Below are 21,454 nucleotides of genomic sequence, written 5' to 3' on the forward strand. Positions count from 1 at the left end.
TCGGGCGAGAGGTGGGGTTCACACTGGACTGGTCGCCAGCCAATCACAGGGCACATATAGACAAACAACCATTCACACTCACATTCATACCTATGGACAATTTGGAGTCGCTAATTAACCTAGCATGTTTTTGGAATGTGGGAGGAAAAATTCCTTAACATTCATTAAACTTTCAGAGCGTTTTAGAGAGGGGCTAACGTCATTGCAGCACCCCAATGAATGCGTTGCTCAGATGCAATACAGTATGGGAAAACTTTTAAGGAGTTGTTTTTTTTTAAATATATTGGTACATGTTTGTATATTTGAGTGTGAAGTTGCTGTATGATGACTTTAGTGACTGTTATATTGTTATATACAATATTTTTATACACTATACTGTTATATACAATCACAAGGCACATATAGACAAACAACCATTCACACTCACATTCATACCTATGGACAATTTGGAGTCGCTAATTAACCTAGCATGTTTTTTTTGGAATGTGGGAGGAAACCGGAGTAACCGGAGAAAACCCAAGCATGCACGGGGAGAACATGCAAACTCCACACTGAGATGGCTGAGGGTGGAATTGAACCCTGGTCTCCTAGCTGTGAGATCTGCACGCTAACCACTCGACCACCGTGCCACCAGCTCTAATAATGTAAAAAAAAAAAATTTTAGAAGGTTGTAAAGAGGTTTATAAGTAAGGAATCAGCTCTGGAACCAATTAACCGTGACAAACAAGGATTAGTGAAGTTTTAGAAGTATTAGAAACAACTCAGTGTCCCATTACTGTTCTCTTGTCAGGATTTACAGACAATATCAAAAACTGAGGCCGTTTGATGACACGGCTGCTGAAACATATGAAAGGGTTGAAGCGTGTTTGTTCAGACAGCCTTCAAAAAAGGGCATAATAAATTAGTTAGCGCTTCAAATTGCGGACTTGAAATAAATCTTCACGTCTCCAAAGCTTGTCATGGAGACTTATGGGCGTGCAGGCGGCAGGTGATTAAACAGAGTGAAATGATTTCAGATGAAAAACGTTGACGTTGCGCTTTAGCAGAGGCCAAATTATAAATCCTTTCAAATAAATAAACAGGTGTTGTATGAAATGGAAAGATTTATGGGGACCTCATGTGTGTGTAATTTATAAGTATCCTCGATGACCCCCCCTGTGTGTCCTTATTAAAGTGCACACTCACACATTGAAGCGCTGCTGGAGTCCATCTGTTTTTCCCGCCGCAAGACAAAAGCTTTTCTTTCATGCTGCTTGAGTCAGCAAATGTAAAACAGCATGCAAATCAACCAAAAGTCAAGCACCAGAGGGCAGGATTAATACCTTCTACTGGGAAACAACTTTTCCTCATGACTTTAATATGTTTCACTACCACCAGAGGGCACCATTCATTCAGACCCAACTAGTCTGCAGCTTAAACAGCTGTGAGGATATATTTACAGGAAAGGAAGCTTGGTGTAAAGCCAATGGAGTGCAGGGTCTCACCGACAGCCATCATGTAGTCCCAGCGATCCAGCAGGCACATGCTGAACTGCAGCCCGTCGGGCGTGTAGCCCACGTCGATGAGCGCAGACTTCCTGTCCGCGATTTGGCAGACGGCCGACGTCCAGGCCACCAGGAACCAGCAGACGATGAGCAGGATGATGGCCAGCAGGCGGAGAACTCGCCAGCTGGTCATGTAGGGGATCCTCTGTGCCGTACGGGACAGGAACACCTTCAGAACCCTGTGGAGAAGAGACAGGATGCTCACTTTGGGAATATTTGGTTTGTATTTATCATACAGCGGATTCCAGTACATTTGCGATTCAGCATTCAATGCCCTGCAACATAGTGCATTTGTGGATCAAATATATATATATATATATATATATATATATATATATATATATATATATATATATATATATATATATATGCATATATTAAAATATGTACAGTAATCCCTTATCAGTAATCCTGCATTTCCAAAAAGTGGGATTCCTTACTTCTAAATGGAATATTTTCATAGTTAGAGCATAGAAAATCTGTTTTTAACATTATTAGAGCCCTGTAGACATAAACTAACACCCCTATAGTCAGCTTCACTCTCCTGGGGTGGACAGGAAGTGACATAGGAGAGCCCTGTAAACATAAACTAACAACCCTACAGTCAGCTTCACACTCCTGGGGTGGACAGGAAGTGACATAGGAAATCCCTGTAGAGCCCTGTAGACATAAACTAACACCCCTATAGTCAGCTTCACACTGCTGGGGTGGACAGGAAGTGACATAGGAGATCCCTGTAGCCATAAACTAACACCCCTATAGTCAGCTTCACACTTGTGGGGTGGGCAGGACGTGACATGGGAGAGTCCTGTAGAGCCCTGTAGACATAAACTAACACCCCTATAGTCAGCTTCACACTTGTGGGGTGGACAGGAAGTGACATAGGAGAGTCCATAGAACCCTGTAGACATAAAGTAGAGCCTTGTTGACATAAACTAACACCCCTATAGTCAGCTTCACACTTGTGGGGTGGACAGGAAGTGACATAGGAAAGTCCTGTAGAGCCCTGTAGACATAAACTAACACCCCTATAGTCACCTTCCTACTCCTGGGGTGGACAGGAAGTGACATAGGAGAGTCACGTAGAGCCCTGTAGACATAAACTAACACCCCTATAGTCAGCTTCACACTTGTGGGGTGGACAGGAAGTGACATAGGAGAGTCCAGTAGAGCCCTATAGACATAAAGTAGAGCCTTGTTGACATAAACTAACACCCCTATAGTCAGCTTCACACTCGTGGGGTGGGCAGGAAGTGACATAGGAAAGTCCGGTAGAGCCCTGTAGACATAAACTAACACCCCTATAGTCAGCTTCCTACTCCTGGGGTGGACAGGAAGTGACATAGGAGAGTCCAGTAGAGCCCTGTAGACATAAAGTAGAGCCTTGTTGACATAAGCTAACACCCCTATAGTCAGCTTCACACTCGTGGGGTGGACAGGAAGTGACATGGGAGATCCCTGTAGAGCCTTGTGGACATAAACTAGCACCCCTATAGTCAGCTTCACACTCGTGGGGTGGACAGGAAGTGACATAGGAGATTTAGCGTTGGGTTACGGCTGCAACAGTAAGTCGTAGAAGGGATTATTATGTCTTCTGGGGAATAAGTCAAACCTGCAATCAAAGTGTTTTTGTTACAGCGATGAAGTCTGGTGCTTGTGTGTCTCAGGGAACATAGTATCTAGTCTGTTGCCTGTTAGTTTGCTGTTTTGCGTTGATATTCCTACATTGATTTGTTTTTCTTATGTATCATCATTCTAAGTGCGCACATAAACACGGGAAATTAATTGACACACACACACAAGCAAGCAGCTATTAATAGTGGCTGCCCTTCACGCACATTGATGAAGCACCCGCTGCATTGCCCACTAATGAGCCTCCTCTTCCTCCTCCTTCTCCTCGTCGTCGTCTCTTCCCCATCAAAAATTGATCCATGTAATATATTATCCTCTAAAGACCAGACACACGCCCCCCCTTCTTCCTCACTTTTTGACAGAGTGGATGCGCAAAAAAAGTCACACAGATGGACAACCAAACTTGTTGTTCATGTGGTTAATGTGTTACCTGTACAGCTTGAGGGTGAGCGTTCCGTAGACGGTGGCGAAGCCCAGCAGTCGAACCCAACGCAGCAGGATGCAACGGAACACACTCGGCTGAAAATAGAGGATTCCAACCTGGAGTGTGAAGGAGGAAAGTGTGAAAAACGTGTGAATAATAATAATAATACAGTAGAACCCTCTTGCATTATGGACATAAGTAATGTTTGCTTGCATGAGGAGAATTGGCGATAATAAAAGATTTTTCAACCTCCGTTTATGCATATTTGTATTTGGATTCTTGATGTTATACTCTGAGGATAATATTACAACACGCATAAATCATGGAAATATGAGATCTTCGGTTCTCAAAATGTGTATGTTGACGGACATTGTCTGGCAGTAATATTAATATGAATATAATAAATGATATAAAAAAATACTATATATATATAAAATTAATATAAAATAATACTACTAATAATAAATAATAAAATAATATATAATAAAATAATATTATAAATATTATATAATATGAATTATATTATATTTATAATATATTATATTATAATAATATAATAATAAATAATAATAATATTAATATAGTAAACACAGTGGAGCAATTGATCCAGGTTGCTGATAACTATGACTGACTTCAGTGCGTTCCAATGTGATTTTTATTATTATTAGTGTCTGTGTATATATATATATATATATATATATATATATATATATAGAGAGAGAGAGAGAGAGAGAGATTTTATATATTATATATGTTTATATAGATATATAGATTTTATTTGTACAATGTGTCACTGGCCAATAGGAAACAAGTTAGTACGTATAGCCTGAATAACACAACAATAATTAAATAATAATAAACAAAAACAATACTGACAATGACTGCACGGTGGACAAGTGGTTACCACACAGACCTCACAGCTAGGAGACCAGGGTTCAATTCCACCCAAGGCCATCTCTGTGTGGAGTTTGCATGGGTTTTCTCCGGGTACTCCGGTTTCCTCCCACATTCCAAAAACATGCTAGGTTAATTAATTAGCGACTCAAAAATTGTCCATAGGTATGAATGTGAGTGTGAATGGTTGTTTGTCTATATGTGCCCTGTGATTGGCTGGCGACCAGTCCAGGGTGTACCCCGCCGCTCGCCTGTAGACAGCTGGGATAGGCTCCAGCATTCCCCTGTGACCCTTGTGAGGATAAACAACGTGAGCATTAACACCACATGCTTCTTCAACTATATCAGTAGTTTGCCTACAGCCGCAGCTGTTAATGAGAGGTTAATTGAAGCTTCATTAGGTAAAATTATGATTTGAACTATTCATTCACGAGCCTATCCCAGCTGTCTTCAAGCGAGAGGCGGGGTACACCCTGGACTGGTGGCCAGCCAATCACAGGGCACATATAGACAAACAACCATTCACACTCACATTCATACCTATGGACAATTTGGAGTTGCTAATTAACCTAGCATGTTTTTGGCTGAATAAATGAATACAAAAAATGAACAATTAATAAATTCCTTAAATAAATAGAAGCATTTTGGTCACTAAATATCACCGGCCCAAATAATGTGAAAAAAAAGACCAAACTTCCACTAATCTATAGAAGCCACCCTAGCACCCACTAAAGTGTCCCAGTACATGGAGGAGGAGCCCCCACACTGTAACATTACATTATCTTTCCACTGCAGATGTGCTAAGATTTCCCCCCGTGGGATTGTTAATCGGATTAGCCCAGGCATTAATAGATTCCCGCAGGCGTCGGCAAAAGCGCCATTTTTTTTTAAGCAGGAGTCAGTTCAGGGACACGGCAAGATGAACACAATGTACAAAAACAGGACGCCAACCGGATCCATATGTGGACGCCACCGATGAGACTATCAAAGCGGCAACATTGCGGCTCGGCCTAAATACTTGGGAATCCCCATTGCACGTTAGCCCTTGAATACCCAACAGGAGCAGCCAGCAGGACCCAGCAGGTGCTAGGCAGCTTGCTGACGCACTCTCGGCTCCGCCGGGACCAGAAGATGAGTAAAAACTGCAACAGGGGAAAAGACGACTCGTGACTTGAAGCCTTTTTGCAGGAAGTGCAAAACAGCAGGAGGGCCGCAACACATCCCAGAGGAACGCCTCCTAACACTCTCAACGACTTCTCTCATTTTTTTTTTTTTTTGATTGTGCGATCTCACCTATTGTGTTTATTTTCGATTCTACCAGCAAAGAAAGTCCATGTTTTGCAGGATAAAACACTATCCCAATTAGGAATATGAATTATTCATTTAACACGTTTGACCCCATAAATATGCATAAGCAAGGGACACGTTGTTAAGTTCTTGTGGACATATTAGCCAAACATGTCAAGCAATAAATGGATTTAAATAAAGATTCATACAAATAAATAAAATATACATCATGAAATATAGTAATAAAGCAATAGTTAACCAATAACATACAATAAAATAAAATATAGAAAATAATAAAAAAGCTAAATGTTAAATAAATTAATTGTAAAAAATGAAATATATATATATTTTTTAGAGATATTTAAAATCTATAATTATTTTTTAATCCAGATTTTGACTAAATGCTAAAAAGCTATAAAATATTAATTATATACTACATATACTGTGTATTTCTCACGTCGTGGTATGATATACTAACATACACTAAAGTCAAATACAAAATAAATTAAATATACTCAGCAAACTGCGAAATAAAATAATGTAAAAAAAAGTCCCACATGATAAATATTTTGTATTTTTATTGTGTATTAAAGATATTTAAAATTTATAATTATTTTTTTAATCCCAATTTTGACTAAAGTAACTTCTTCATAGTGCAAAAAATGCTAAAAAAGCTATAAAATATTAATTATATATGTACATATACTGTGTATTTCTCAAATACAAATTAAATAAAATATACTCAGCAAACTGCTAAATAAATTAATGTAAAAAAAAGTCCAACATGATAAATATTTTGTATTTTTATTGTGTATGAGAGATATTTAAAATCTATAATTATTTTTTTAATCCAGGTTTTGACTAAAATAACTTCTTCATAGCGCAAAAAAAGCTATATAATATTAATTATATATGTACATATACTGTGTATTTCTCAAATACAAATTAAATAAAATATACTCAGCAAACTGCGAAATAAATTCATGTAAAAAATCACTCATGATAAATATTTTGTATTAATTATATATATTTTAAATCTATTTTTAAACCTATAATTACTTTTTAATCCACACTTCCGCTAAAGTAACATCCTTGTGACTTTTTGTTTCTTATACCAAGAGTAAAAAATATTACAAATATGTAAAATATGCAGTAATACTGTATATTTGGAATACAATGGGGCTGAAATTCTATCTGCAGTGCTGAGAAGGAACACAAAGCCAGCAAGGTTTTTCCCTCCGGACTCTTGGCTCTCATATGATGATGTGATAGTATGACATAACCACTCATCCCCCTTGCCTCCAGTGTCCTCAGTGAAGGTCAGAGGTCACTGTACTTTGTCTCTTTTCATCCACACGCACAAGAAAGCAGTAACTCACGATGAGGGACAAGTTCAAACCCCAGATATAAACATGAAAAAGTTCCAAACTAACAAACAAGAGTCGCACCGCGCTGATTTTTCAATCAACACTCCGTCCACTTCATTTGCAGCCATCGTTCGTTGCTAATCACGCCCCATTTTTTGCAGCCTCCCAGCTGCCTGCATGCTGAGAGCCGGCCACCGGGGACGCTCCCCGCTGACGCCGCCGTGACGCACGCCGGCCAGCTGCGACGAAGGCAGCCAGCAAAGTTGATGCAGGAATATTTTTAACACTCACTCGCTGACATTTTTTGTTCCTGTGCAAAATCAGTCCAACCCACAACAACACTTAATCCTCAAGGCATGACAAGGTTTACTCCTATAGGTGGCGGTAATGAACACTAAAACCAAATCAAGAACTGATGAGTTCAATGTACACAATACTGCAACAGCTCAGTAGTAACCTTTAAAAGCGCATGCAGAGGTAGATAAAGCTGTGATGTTAATTAATTCAAAGCAACTGTATATTGGGAGGTTGCCTACAGCCACACATACTGTGAATTCTATTTATTTGCCAATTAGAGACCCTGTAGCATTGTAGAGGTAGCAGTATGACGCACGGTGGATGAGTGGTTAGCATGTTCGCTACACAGTCAGATGATCAGGATGTTCTGCAAACTTTTGCCCGAAGTCAGCTGGGATAGGCTCCAGCACTCCCTTGTGAGGATAAGTGGTAGAAAATGAATGAATGTATATTGGGAGGTTGCCTACAGCCACACATACTATAACTTACATTTATTAGCCAATTTGAGACCCTGGAGGTTATTTACTTGTATATTATCAGCTGGGATAGGCTCCAGCAACCCTCGTGAAGATAAGCGGTAGAAAATGAATGAATTAATTCATGTATATTGGGAGGTTGCCTACAGCCACACATACTGTAAATTACATTTATTTGCCAATTTGAGAGCCTGGAGGTTATTTGCTTGTATATTAGCAGCTGGGATAGACTCCAGCACCCCTGTGACCCTCGTAAGGATGAGCGGTAGAAAATGAATGAATGAATTAATGTATATTGGGAGGTTGCCTACAGCCACACATACTGCAAATTACATTTATTTGCCAATTTGAGAGCCTGGAGGTTATTTGCTTGTATATTATCAGCTGGGATAGGCTCCAGCACCCCCGCGACCCTAATGAGGATAAAATAAGCACCGCCTTTTTTGATCATCATCTCTTTGTGAGCGAGGAGCAGGAAGGGGCGGGGAGGACAAGGAGGAGGAGGAGGAGGAGGGTAATAGCAATTGATCCATTTTTATATGAAAGCCGACACTCGCTGCCAAGCGGGAGGGGAGGGCGGCTTTCCGGAGGGGAGGTAATGGTTTCTGGATCCCCGAGGTGGTCCGGGTGTAAATTACACCCAGCTCCAGCCCCGACGCTTACCTCCCACCCATTCCCTTCACTCCTAATCATCACATGGGAGATATTCCCACCTTCCTTCCTGGGAAGAAGAACCTACACGACCGCTCGCTGCACTTCATCCTCCACTGGAAATGGAGCCATTTCACCTCAGTCTGCTGGGAAAGTGTCAGAACCATTTTGGTCGGGAGGCAAACTGGGTTTTAACGGCCTGTCAGGTCAAAAGACATCAGCCCTGCTTCTCCTTAGACACTGATTCACTGTGAAAGCTGGAGTCCAAAACCATAAAGGTCTCTCCTGAATCTACCCGAGACCCTAAAAGAGGAAAAACTGCTCTGACAATGAACACATTTAACCTTGTAAATCAGCACTAACTAAACTAGAAATGCATGGCAGTAGACAACCACAATGTATACCACTGAACTTCATTATTTCATGTATTCTAATATGCAAGCATATGAATGCCCAACTAAGACTGGAGCTGCTCTACCTAGTGGTGAAGATGGTGAATTACAGTTATAGCTAAAAAAGTCATATTTATACACATTTAGACATTTAAAAAATATAGCTATTTACTAGCTAATTACTATATTTATTCATTACTTTTTCAAATGTAAGGTCTTGAAAGTGTTTTTAGGAGTTCGATTCCACCCACGGGCATCTCAAGTTTGCATGTTCTCCCCGTGCATGCGTGGGTTTTCTCTGGTTTCCTCCCAAATTCTAAAAAACATGCTAGGTTAATTAGCGACTCAAAAATTGTCCATAGGTATGAATGTGAGTGTGAATGGTTGTTTGTCTATATGTGCCCTGTGATTGGCTGGCGACCAGTCCAGGGTGTACCCCGCCTCTCGCCCAAAGACAGCTGGGATGGGCTCCAGCACCCCCCACAACCGTCGTGAAGATAAGCAGTAGAAAATGAATGAATGAGCAAAACACCGGGCTACACAGTGGACAAGTGGTTAGCGTGCAGGCTACTCAGCTAGGAAACCCGACTTCAATTCCACCCTGGGCCATCTCTGTGTGGAGTTTGCATGTTCTCCCCGTGCATGCGTGGGTTTTCTCCGGTTTCCTCCCACATTCCAAAAACATGCTAGGTTAATTAGCAACTCAAAAATGTGAATGTGAGTGTGAATGGTTGTTTGTCTATATGTGCCCTGTGATTGGCTGGCGACCGCACGACCCTCGTGAGGATAAGCGGTAGAAAATGAATGAATGAATGAATGACCACAACACCGGGCTACACGGTGGACAAGTGGTTAGAGCTGTGTGGTTAGCAGGCCACACAGCTAGTAGACCAGAGTTCAATTCCACTCTGTTTGTCTATATGTGCCCTGTGATTGGCTGGCGACCAGTCCAGGGTGTACCCCGCCTCTCGCCCGAAGACAGCTGGGATAGACTCCAGCACCCCCGCGACCCTCGTGAGGATAAGCGGTAGAAAATTAATGAATGAATGGATATTGGGATGTTGCCTACAGCCACACATACTGTAAATTACATTTATTAGCTAATTTGAGACCATGGAGGTTATTTGCTTGTATATTGACCACAACACCGGGCTACATGGCGGACAAGTGGTTAGAGCTGTGTGGTTAGGCCACACAGCAAGGAGACCAGAGTTCAATTCCACCATATTTGTCTATATGTGCCCTGTGTTTGGCTGGCGACCAGTCCAGTGTGTACCAACTGGGATAGGCTCCAGCGCCACCCGTGACCCTCGTGAGGATAAGCAGTAGAAAATGAATGAATGAATGAATAAAATACAATGTAGAGATATAATATAGTAATAATAATATCAAGCAATGAATAAACATTAATTACATAGTACAATGTTTGTGCATGACGATTATTATTATTATTAAGGTACAACCAGGGAGTGGAACCCAGGTGGCAGCACAATGCAACACCTTTTATTCGATTCACACACACACACAAACAAGCATGCATAGCAATTTTTTTTTTTTTCAATATCCAAACCGAGTCCCCCTCCAATCATAAATAAGATGAACTAAAGGAGGGATCACATTTTCAGTCCCCAGATGATTGTCCCCGCACACCTCCCTCGCTCATGCACACAGTCAGAAATAGCTTTATCCCCACATCTCCATCTTCAGGGGGAGGGTAGATGAAGGGGGGGCGGGGGGGTATGAGCCCGACTTATTGGATGAGACACAATCTGGTGAGAATAGAAAGGTATAAAAAAAAGGGAACAGGATGAAATGTGTCTCCAGCTGTTTTAATAAGAGCGGAATTATTGAAAATAGAAGCAGTAGCAAGCGGAATATGGAATATTTCAGCTTCTATATTTAGACTGGTGGAGTGATGCGTCGCAAACATGGCAGCCTCGGCTTACGTGGGATTCGCAGGAGAGACGTGGAAATGCTTCTGGGCGGAGATCAATCTCTGCATAGTGCTGCATGGCTCCGTGCGCAGACATGTTATTATTTTTTTTTTTTTTATAACCTTCTTCACCAGATGATAGCCACCACCCATGTCATGGCTAAATGCCGCAGACTAGATTGCCAAGTGGCCTTTGTAACAATCATTTTCAAAGTATCTATTTTTAGCATCACTGCGCCAGCTTTACACACAAAAACATCACCCCTCCTCCCTCTTTTTTTTTTTTTTTTTTACATACACTCACCAGCCAATAACTTCACTCACTAGCTCGCTTTTCACTAGCGACGCATTTCAAACATTATTACTCGCCAGGACCTTGTCGCAGCAAATTGCATTGATTAGCCGCCTCTAAATCTGCCTGGCTTTAATTACATTTAGGCCGCATTGCTTGGCTAAGCATACAACGCCCGCACGATTGCAACTAGATTGCAATTAGCCAACGCCCTGAGCGCCACAGAGGCGGACGTAATGGCAGATGCATGTAAATCAATGATGTGTGGGCGTTATTTGCAAAAAAATAATGAGGTTGCGGGCGAGTTAGCCAAGAGGAAAACGCCACCTAACAATCACATGACTCAGAAGCCACAATATTAGGAACAAAAACATGTCCGCCACCTAGTTACGTGAATGCTGGGAAGCGTTTACACATATAACATTCATATATTCTACTTATTTTGTGCGCTTGTTGAATTTAAAATCCTTGGTTAAAATTTGGCTGCACGGTGGACGAGTGGTTAGTTCGCAGGATAGGAGACTCGAGTTCGATTCCACCCTCAGCCATCTCTGTGTGGAGTTTGCATGTTCTCCCCGTGCATGCGTGGGTTTTCTCCGGGTACTTCGGTTCCCAAAAACAATTTTCATAAATATGAAGTTATGTAGACACTTAGCGCTATCATGCTAGTTGTTAGCATGCTAGCACATCAATATTAGCATGCTAACATAATTATACTAACATTTCTAGCATTTTCAGGGATAGGATCTTTACAAACACTTTGCGCTATTATGCTAGGTGTGAGCATGCTAATGCTCGCATGTTAGCATTCTAACATAATTATACTAACATTTTGCACTATGCATTATGTGGCATTAGTGATGAGTGGTTAGCGCGAAAGCCTCACAGCTAGGAGACCCGTGTTCAATTCCACCCTCGGCCAGCTCTATGTGGAGTTTGCATGTTCTCCCGGTGCATGCGTGGGCTTTCTCCGGGTACTCCGGTTTCCTCCCACATTCCAAAAACATGCTAGGTTAATTAGCGACTCCAAATTGTCCATAGGTATGAATGTGAGTGTGAATGGTTGTTTGTCTATATGTGCCCTGTGATTGGCTGGTGACCAGTCCAGGGTGTACCCCACCTGAAGACAGCTGGGATAGGCTCGAGCACCCCCGCGACCCTCGTGAGGATAAGCGGAAGAAAATTAATGAATGAATGAAGCTCCAATTAAGAGTTGCGGCTGTAGGCAAACTACTGATATATTTAAAGAATCATGTGGTGTTAATGCTGGGGAGCAGTTTGCTCCTTACCGCTATTAATATATACAACATTGGTTCTGTTGCTGCTGTTTTGCACAAATGTTGTCCTTGTCACTTTCTCATGTACTCCAAATTATTATTCATGTAAAAAAAAACTTGTTATAATATCATGTATTCCCAATTAACAGTACGCTCCAGCTGTAATAAGAGCTTTTATAGTATGTTCTCCTTCGGCGGCTTGTTTTCAAAGCACATCATGTAACATAATACCTGCCGCCATGCAATACTGTTTAAGCTCATAATCCATCCCTTTTTATGGCGATATTGATTGTAAGTGAGCCGCTTGCCGCTTCTGATCGGCGAGAGAGCGGCTCCGGAAAAGCGGGGCGTGCGCATCCAAAGTCATCAGTTTGACGAGCAAAGCACGGAGAGAGCGTACTAAAAGTAACTACCCCAGGTTTTTTCGAAAAAAGCAGCACACAAGCACCTTCTCAACAGATGGTCGCCGTCCGACAGGCTGCTGACGACGACGTCGGGCCAACTCTGTGTGCGGTGAGCGGGCCAAGCCACACACACACATATACACACACATATATACACACACTTTGGCTGTGAAAGGCCTGCTTATCACAGCTCCATGCAGCTGTCAAAAAGCAAAGCCCCAACTGAGCGCTGTGATTTATAGAGAGCAGTTTGTACTGACAAGGCAAACAATTGGCCCGTGCACATGTGCAACTTTTGGGACACAAGGGGCTACCGCCCACTTTCTAACCTATGCTGTTTTCCCCTGGTATACAGCTTACTAATTGGTCGGTGGGCCACCAATGTTATTTTTTTGTTTAACATTAAATGGCGACTTACCGGGAAGTAGAGAAGAAGAGCTCCACACAAGATGGCCTCCAGCAGGACAAGGCCCGACGCTCTGATACTCTGCAGGTAAATTCAAACACGGCACAATTAGTCCAAGAAATCTCATTTATGCAGCATAAACATGAACATGTGGAACATACGCCGTAGTCTACCAAAGACCAAAGACGCATAAGGAACAATTCTTAGCTAGAAGTTAATGCTGACAAAGTAAATTAGCATCATATCTAATGATATAGGTCTTTCAGAATTAACTTTATGGGCCAGGCTGCACGGTGATCGAGTGGTTAGCGTGCAGGTCTCACAGCTAGGAGACCCGAGTTCAATTCCGGTTTCCTCCCACATTCCAAAAACATGCTAGGTTAATTAGCGACTCCAAATAGTCCATAGGTATGAATGTGAGTGTGAATGGTTGTTTGTCTATATGTGCCCTGTGATTGGCTGGCCACCAGTCCAGGGTGTACCCCGCCTCTCACTCACCCGAAAACAGCTGGGATAGGTTCCAGCACCCCCTGCGTGACCCTTGTGAGGATAAGCGGTAGAAAATGAATGAATAAAGGGCCGGGCTGCACGGTGTGCGAGTGGTTAGCGCACAGGCCTCACAGCTAGGAGACCCGAGTTCAATTCCGGTTTCCTCCCACATTACAAAAACATGCTAGGTTAATTAGCGACTCCAAATTGTCCATAGGTATGAATGTGAGTGTGAATGGTTGTTTGTCTATATGTGCCCTGTGATTGGCTGGCCACCAGTCCAGGGTGTATCCCGCCTCTCGCCCGAAGACAGCTGGGATAGGCTCCAGCACCCCCACGTAACCCTTGTGAGGATAAGCGGTAGATTATGAATGAATGAAAGAATAAAGGGCCGGGCTGCATGGTGTATAGTGGTTAGTGCGCAGGCCTCACAGCTAGTAGACCCGAGTTCGATTCCACCCTCGGCCATCTCTGTGTGGAGTTTGCATGTGTTTTCTCCGGGTACTCCGGTTTCCTCCCACATTCCAAAAACATGCTAGGTTAATTAGCGACTCCAAATTGTCCATAGGTATGAATGTGAGTGTGAATGGTTGTTTGTCTATATGTGCCCTGTGATTAGCTGGCGACCAGTCCAGGGTGTCCAGTAGAAAATGAATGAATGAATGAATGAATAAAGGACCAATAAACTGCAAATTGCAGGGAAAAAATGGCGCTTTGTACACCCCTGGCTTAGGTATACACTTTACATAAGAATGATAATAAATAAAAACAACTATGAGTTATGTAAGCCCTTTGAAAGGTACTCAAAAGAGAAGTAAATTATGCACTGGACTAATGTAACAATTTTGTGTGAGCTAAGCATATATGTATGCAGAAAGGAGCATATTTTACTTGAGTGAGTAAAAGGGAGCATAAAACCAAAGTGTTGCATTCATATTTCATAACATTGAAATATAACAGCCACCTAAAAGCGCTGCAATGACTTCCGGAGCGGCCTTAAAGTGTGAATCACAAGAGAGTCTATTATCGACATGAAAACCGTCTCCTTACAAAGATGGCCGCCCACACATGATCAGTGCGCGGTCGCTGTCCAAGGTGCTGATGCCGAACAGTGTTGTGCTGTTTGATATGATTTCAAAGCGTCATTGTGACCGCCCACATGTGGAAGCGCTGGTGTGTGAGTACCTTGTTCCTGCGGAAGTGGTACACGAGCACCATGCTAACGAAGACCACTAGCATGCACAGGCACTGGAAGGAGAGAACGGCCATGCGGAGGGCGCCGTCTTCCCGCGTGACGCACGGCGTGTCGTCTTTGCAGAAGGCGCAGCCCGGCTGACATGGCAGGCAGTCACTGGAGGACGCCTCGTCCGCGTTGGGGCCGCTGTCTGGTAACGTTCCTTTTAGCCCCTCCCCTGTGGAGGACACTGTTAGCATTTGATGTAGACATCACGCCATCTTAATTCATCATCTCAGGAAGACATTTTAGAAGTTTCGGGATGCACAAAGGTTAGGGTGAGGAGCTCAGTCATCCGGGAGGAGTCAGTCTAGTCCGGATGCCTCCCGGACGCCTCCCTGTTGAGGTGTTCTGGGCATGCCCAGCCGGGAAAAGGCCCCGGGGGCATACCTAGGACACACTGGAGGGACTATGTCTCACGCCTTGGTGTCCTCCCGGTGGAGCTGGAGGAGAAGCCGGGGACCGGGAAGTCTGGGCTTCCCTACTAAGACTGCTGCCCCCGTGACTCGGATCCGGATAAGCGGAGGAAAATGGATGGATGGGATGCACAAAATGTATCGTAGTGCCCCCTCACATTCAACCCTGAGTGGAAAAAAAAGAGTGGACACCCCTGCTCCATGACAAAGTGGAGTTTTCCGAGAGTAGATAGAAATGCTTATCCCACTCTGACCCCGCCGGGGCTCATCGACGTTATGTCAACACAAGCCGTGTCGGATCTATATGTGCGAACACGAAAAGTCAACACGGCTACAACGTGTCTGTCCGCATATGACGCTGTACTGATGGCTCGCATCCCCCCCCAACCTACAAGGACGCGGCGACATCGTGAGGACGGACATGAGAGGGGGCTCAGGAAGATGTCTGCTTATTAAAAGAGGGTGTCACGCTGCTTAAGTAAGTACTTTACACGACTAAGTCGATTAAGCACTGACACAAGTGGAATGTAAAGACTGTGGAATCAGACACAAGAGACCAAAGACACAAGTTGCTATCAACATTAGCCATGTTTACATTCTTTTTCCGAAAGCAATGATATACATGGAAAGGAATATTCCAATCATGTGTTTACATGCGCCGCTATAATCAACTACAATAGTCAATGGGGCATACGCAGTAAAGTAAACACCAACATCACCGATACCGACTTCCTCCAGTTTTTCTTCCACTTGTTGGAATAACTCGTATTCTGCTTTACCAAAGAAGTTATTATTATTATATTTCATTTTTATCATTCTTTCTGTTTGAGCAAATAACCTGAATGGAATTGCAATATTTGGGTCCATGTAAACGTGGCTAATGAACAATAACCCATAAAGCGCAACCCTATATGGGTCAAGAAAGACACTTCCCTAACGTGTAAGGCAGGACACTAGGGACACTAGTTTGAGGCCCCCGCCTTGATATGAAAGTTTAATGTTAGTGCGGCCCGCGCAAGTTTGATATGGATGCTGTATGGTATCATGTACCCAGAAAAAATTATTACTTTTGATTCATGTTCATGTTAAAGGTTAAATAACTGTTAATAGTTATCCTCCCTATCCGTGTGGAAGTGGTAAGTTTTTGGCTATTTAATTTTAAAGGAAATAACTTGAAGGGTACCGTTTAGGTCGCTAGCTCTCTAGTTTGCAAGTTAGCATGTGTCTCAAGACCCTGCAGTTGCGCAATATGTTGTAAATAAAAAGAGTATAAATGTGACTATAGTCGTGTTTTGTCATGTCTACAGGGCTCTAATAATGCTTTGTTCATTTTAATCTGAAAAAAAAATAATTTGTCTACCCACCAACTATATGTGGTTTCTTGAGTTTTTATTATTTGTCGTTTTATTATTATTATTATATTTATTTATTACTGATTGATTTTCTTTATTCTTGATTTGTTTATTTATTTTTCATCTTTTTTGTTTTTAATAAATGCTTTTTTTTTGTAGGTACAGTTACATGATACTCCATCTTGTTGGGTTAATAAACACGACATTAAGAGGTTGACTACAGCCACAGCTGTGACATCGGTTGCTTTTTGTGGTTTCGTGAGTTTTTATTATTTGCCGTTTTATTATTATTATTATATTTATTTATTATTGATTGATTTTCTTTATTCTTGATTTGTTTATTTATTTTTCATTTTATTTTGTGCAGAAAAATAAAAAATAAGATATTTGAGAACAGTGGCATTTTTATCAGAACTTTTATTGTAGAAAATTGGAACCTAAGTGAAGTTTTAAAAAAAAAATTGTTTTTAATAAATGCATTTTTTTTTGGAAAACCTGATGCGGCCCAGTCTCACCCAGACCCTAGCTCCAGTGGCCCCCAAGTAAATTGAGTTTGAGACCCCTGGTGTAAGGTATATTTATTATGGGACTGTGGAGGAATCGCCCATACGGTTTAAAGAAGAACAAATGGCGTCTCGATATAGCAACGCAACGGAGAAGGATTTCCCCGGGAAGACCCATTGTCTCTGAGATTTGTGGGGATTTTGTCTTCTTGAAAAAAGAAGCAATGACTACGCACATCACTGAGCCCTTCAAAGAGTCTTCTCATTCGTGGAGAAATGAGTCACTCTCATCTTCTTGCAGCTCAGTGTGAGGACGTTTAAACCCCGTCCAAGTCTACCCACGTATTCACACAATCGCTGGGAGACAAAAAAGCTGTCCCCGTTGTAGATGAACACACTTGCTATTTGGCCCCCATGGTGGGCCAGACTGCGGCTGGCTAACAGGCTTGGCTCGACTCGCTCTTATTGTTCTCCACACACACACACACACACACACATATATATATATATATATATATATACACACACACAGGGTATTGTGTTTGCTGGACACACACCATAGCTATTCTGCTCTTTGAGGTTTTTTTTCTCGATCTTATTTCTCTATGCGCCACAAACTGTTTGGAGGTGAAAAATGGATCCAATAAGATGGTGCAGGCCTAAGGTGGAATGAAAAGTAACTCCCGTCCTCCTTGGAGGCTAATGCATTGGGACACGTTCCACCTACAGGAGTGAAGGAACATGCAGAGCTACTAACATCACAGCTTCCATTCTTGGCCATTACAATTTTGCTATATCAGATATTGGTAAAAATAGCCACTATTGAGCATCTCTACTCATTATATACATATTATATACACATTATATACACATTACCCCGGTCCTTAAAAACCTCCACTGGCTTCCCGTCCCACAATGTATTCATTTCAAAGTCCTTCTCAATACCTTACAAAGCTCTCCACAATCTGACCCCTCCATACCTGACAGACCTCCTTCATCCACACAATCCCCCGCGTCCCCTTCGCTCCTCAGACTCCAACCTCCTGGCCAAGTTCCGAACCTGAGTGACAGAGCCTCCTCCATCGCTGCCCCCACCCTCTGGAACTCTTTGCCCCATTCACTCCGTGCTTACCTCGACCTTCCCACCTTTAAAAAACAACTAAAAACCCACCTGTTTAAATCCGGTTTTAATGTCTAACAGCTCCCCGCCCCGCATTTAGCCTTGTTAGCTAGCTCTAAATGAATGTATGTATGTTGTATTCTAATGCATCGTTTACTCTGTTTTTACTCAACTCTATGTTTATTTCTTTTTTTCTCTACTGTAAAGCGTCTTTGAGTACTCTGAAAAGCGCTATACAAATAAAATGTATTATTATTATTATTATGATCTCCAATCTCGTTGTACATCTTGTATAATGACAATAAAGGCCATTCCATTATTATTATATATACTGTTAAGAACTGTAATAATAATTTGGAGTGCATGAGAAAGTGGAAAGCAACAAGTCGCGCTCTTTGAACACACACACACGCACGGTCCCTTATTAGGTATACTGCACATCAGCAGCAACAGAACCAATGTTGTAATAGCCAGTGATGGGAATAACGGCATTGAACATTTAAAGTGACAGACTCACTCGTAAAGCCGCTGACGGCCACTCGGCTGGGATGGTAGAAGCCTTTCCTGCAGTGACACTTGAACTTGTCCAGCACGAAGCCATGGCCGCGCATCGGCAAACACTGTGAGGAGACAAACGGAATCAAACTTGAGCAAGCAGGATTGAAAGTCATTTCAAAGAGTCAAATGTGGTGGTGAGGTGTAATTATTTAACTTCTCTCTCTTCGTATTAAATAAAAGTCTCTTCAATTTGATTGCTGCCCTGATAGAAAAACACAAGGGGGCGTCAGGGGGCACACTGACAAATTACAACGTATAATTAACGTCTAAATTAAGAATTGGCTAATTTGCATGATTAAATAACAAGTCGTTGGGTTCATTCCTTGTGGGAATGACGGGGTCGTTGTGGTGGTCTCGTTCCTCACGCAACCTTGATGACGAGGCGGACCGAAATAGCAGCGCCGCTCCAGCTGACACCTGACATGCCGCCGAGTGCTCTGACGACCTGACGTGGCCGTCGTTTTTTTAAACGAAGCGGCCGTCACAGAGCACCGGATGTCTTGAAAGGATGTTATTTATGACCTCCTCCTGAGGACCTCGGTCGAAAGAAGAGGCCTGACAACCCGGGGCCGTTGCTAGGTTACACCGGAGTAAAACTACTTCCTCCGGTTTTAAAAGTTACAATGAGCTTAACTGACAGCTTCCTGAAGAAGAAGAAGAACCATTGGGACAACCAAGAAAGCACTCAGGAGACCTCCATCAGGACCAAACACATACTGGAGATGGTCAACAACTTCCTAACTAGACCAGCCCTGCTTGGAAATGTTTGGTGGGTTTTTGCTAGAAAGAAGGTGACTTCCTGGTTCATACAAGATGGTATAGACCAGGGGTGTCCAAGGTAGGGGATGGGGGCCATTTGTAGCCTAAGGCTGTTTTTTATTGCCATATTCCAAAAAGCTTGTAATTTCTTAGAAAATTAGGTTGTGTAAAAATGTATAATATTATCAGAATAAAATCATAATTATACAAAAAAGCTGAAATCGTAAAAAAAACCCAACAGCAGCAGAAATAAAAAAAATTTCAAGAATCAAGAAAACAAACAAGGAAAAAAAATGTCATTTTAATCATTTAAATATATATATATTATATATATTATAATTTTATATATATTATATAATTAATAATTAATAATTAAAAATTAATAATTAATAGACAACATTTTATTTTTAGTTTAAGTTAAGTCGGAATATTATGAAAAAAAAGCTGTACTATTTACAAACTGAATTTATAATATTAAATAATGAAAAATTAAACATTAAAAAAAGTCTAAATGTATTGGGATAGGCTGCACGGCGACTGAGTGGTTAGCACGCAGGCCTCCCAGCTAGGAAACCCGAGTTCAATTCCAACCTCTGAGTTTGTATGTTCTCCCTGTGCATGCGTGGGTTTTCTCCGGGTATTCCGGTTTCCTCCCACATTCCCCAAAAAAATGCTAGGTTAATTAGCGACTCCAAATTGTCCATAGTTATGAATGTGAGTGTGAATGGTTGTTTGTCTATATGTGCCCTGTGATTGTATATAACAGTATAGTGTATAAAAATATTGTATATAACAATATAACAGTCACTAAAGTCATCATACAGCAACTTCACACTCAAATATACAAACATGCACCAATATGATTATTAAAACAAACAACTGCTTTAAAGTTTTCCCATACTGTATTGCATCTGAGCAACGCATTCATTGTGGTGCTGCAATGACGTTAGCCCCCTCTCTGGGCTCCTCAAATAAAGACACACATCATCAAAAGTATAAGATGCAGATATATTTACGACACTAAAATGGTCTGGAAGTTTAATGAATGTTAAGGAATGTTTCCTCCCACATTCCAAAAACATGCTAAGTTAATTAGCGACTCCAAATTGTCCATAGGTATGAATGTGAGTGTGAATGGTTGTTTGTCTATATGTGCCCTGTGATTGGCTGGCTGGCGACCAGTCCAAGGTGTACAACGCTTCTTCCTTGAAGACAGCTGGGATAGGCTCCAGCACCCCCTGCAACCCTCATGAGGATAAGTGGTAGAAAATAAATGAATGAATATATTGTCATAAAGTCAAAATATTCCACAATTTTTCCACAAATATTCCACAAATATTCAAGAATTTCATGCTAATAAGAACCTTTTTCACCTATATCAACAAAGCAATGACAGCTTATCTACATTGGATCACAACATATCACTGCTCAGCTAGCACAGCACTGATAAGCTCATTGCAAAGAACTCCACAACAAGTGTAGCACGCATGAGTTCCACGGCAACACCCGAGTGGCGACATTTGACGGCGCCTAGCAAACAGACAGAGGTAGCTAAAGTAGCATGCAGCTGCAAAAGTTGAAAAGTGACGTGAGCACAGGTGGAGCATGCCTTCAGCTTCACCCTGCCAAAGTCGATTGGCACTCAGCCGCATAGGTGTGTGTGTATATATGTGTGTGTGTGTGTGTGTGAAGGGGGAGAGCCAGGAATAGCCCTGCTAGCCATGTCTGATTGATGTGGATGCTGGGA

General features: G+C 42.0%; 1 protein-coding gene across 1 annotated transcript in view; it reads right to left on the reverse strand.

Moving 5' to 3' along the window:
- Nucleotides 1-21,454, reverse strand: part of gpr158a (G protein-coupled receptor 158a) — a 60,958-nt gene that overhangs the window by 15,781 nt on the left and 23,723 nt on the right. The window contains exons 5-9 of the mRNA XM_058060605.1: nucleotides 18,908-19,010; nucleotides 14,951-15,177; nucleotides 13,289-13,357; nucleotides 3,607-3,716; nucleotides 1,485-1,723 (exon numbers count right to left, since the gene is read on the reverse strand). Coding sequence (XP_057916588.1) covers nucleotides 1,485-1,723; nucleotides 3,607-3,716; nucleotides 13,289-13,357; nucleotides 14,951-15,177; nucleotides 18,908-19,010 — 748 coding nt within the window. The remainder of the gene's footprint in view (nucleotides 1-1,484; nucleotides 1,724-3,606; nucleotides 3,717-13,288; nucleotides 13,358-14,950; nucleotides 15,178-18,907; nucleotides 19,011-21,454) is intronic.

Source organism: Doryrhamphus excisus, chromosome 21, assembly GCF_030265055.1.
Source record: "Doryrhamphus excisus isolate RoL2022-K1 chromosome 21, RoL_Dexc_1.0, whole genome shotgun sequence".
Lineage (NCBI taxonomy): Eukaryota > Metazoa > Chordata > Actinopteri > Syngnathiformes > Syngnathidae > Doryrhamphus > Doryrhamphus excisus.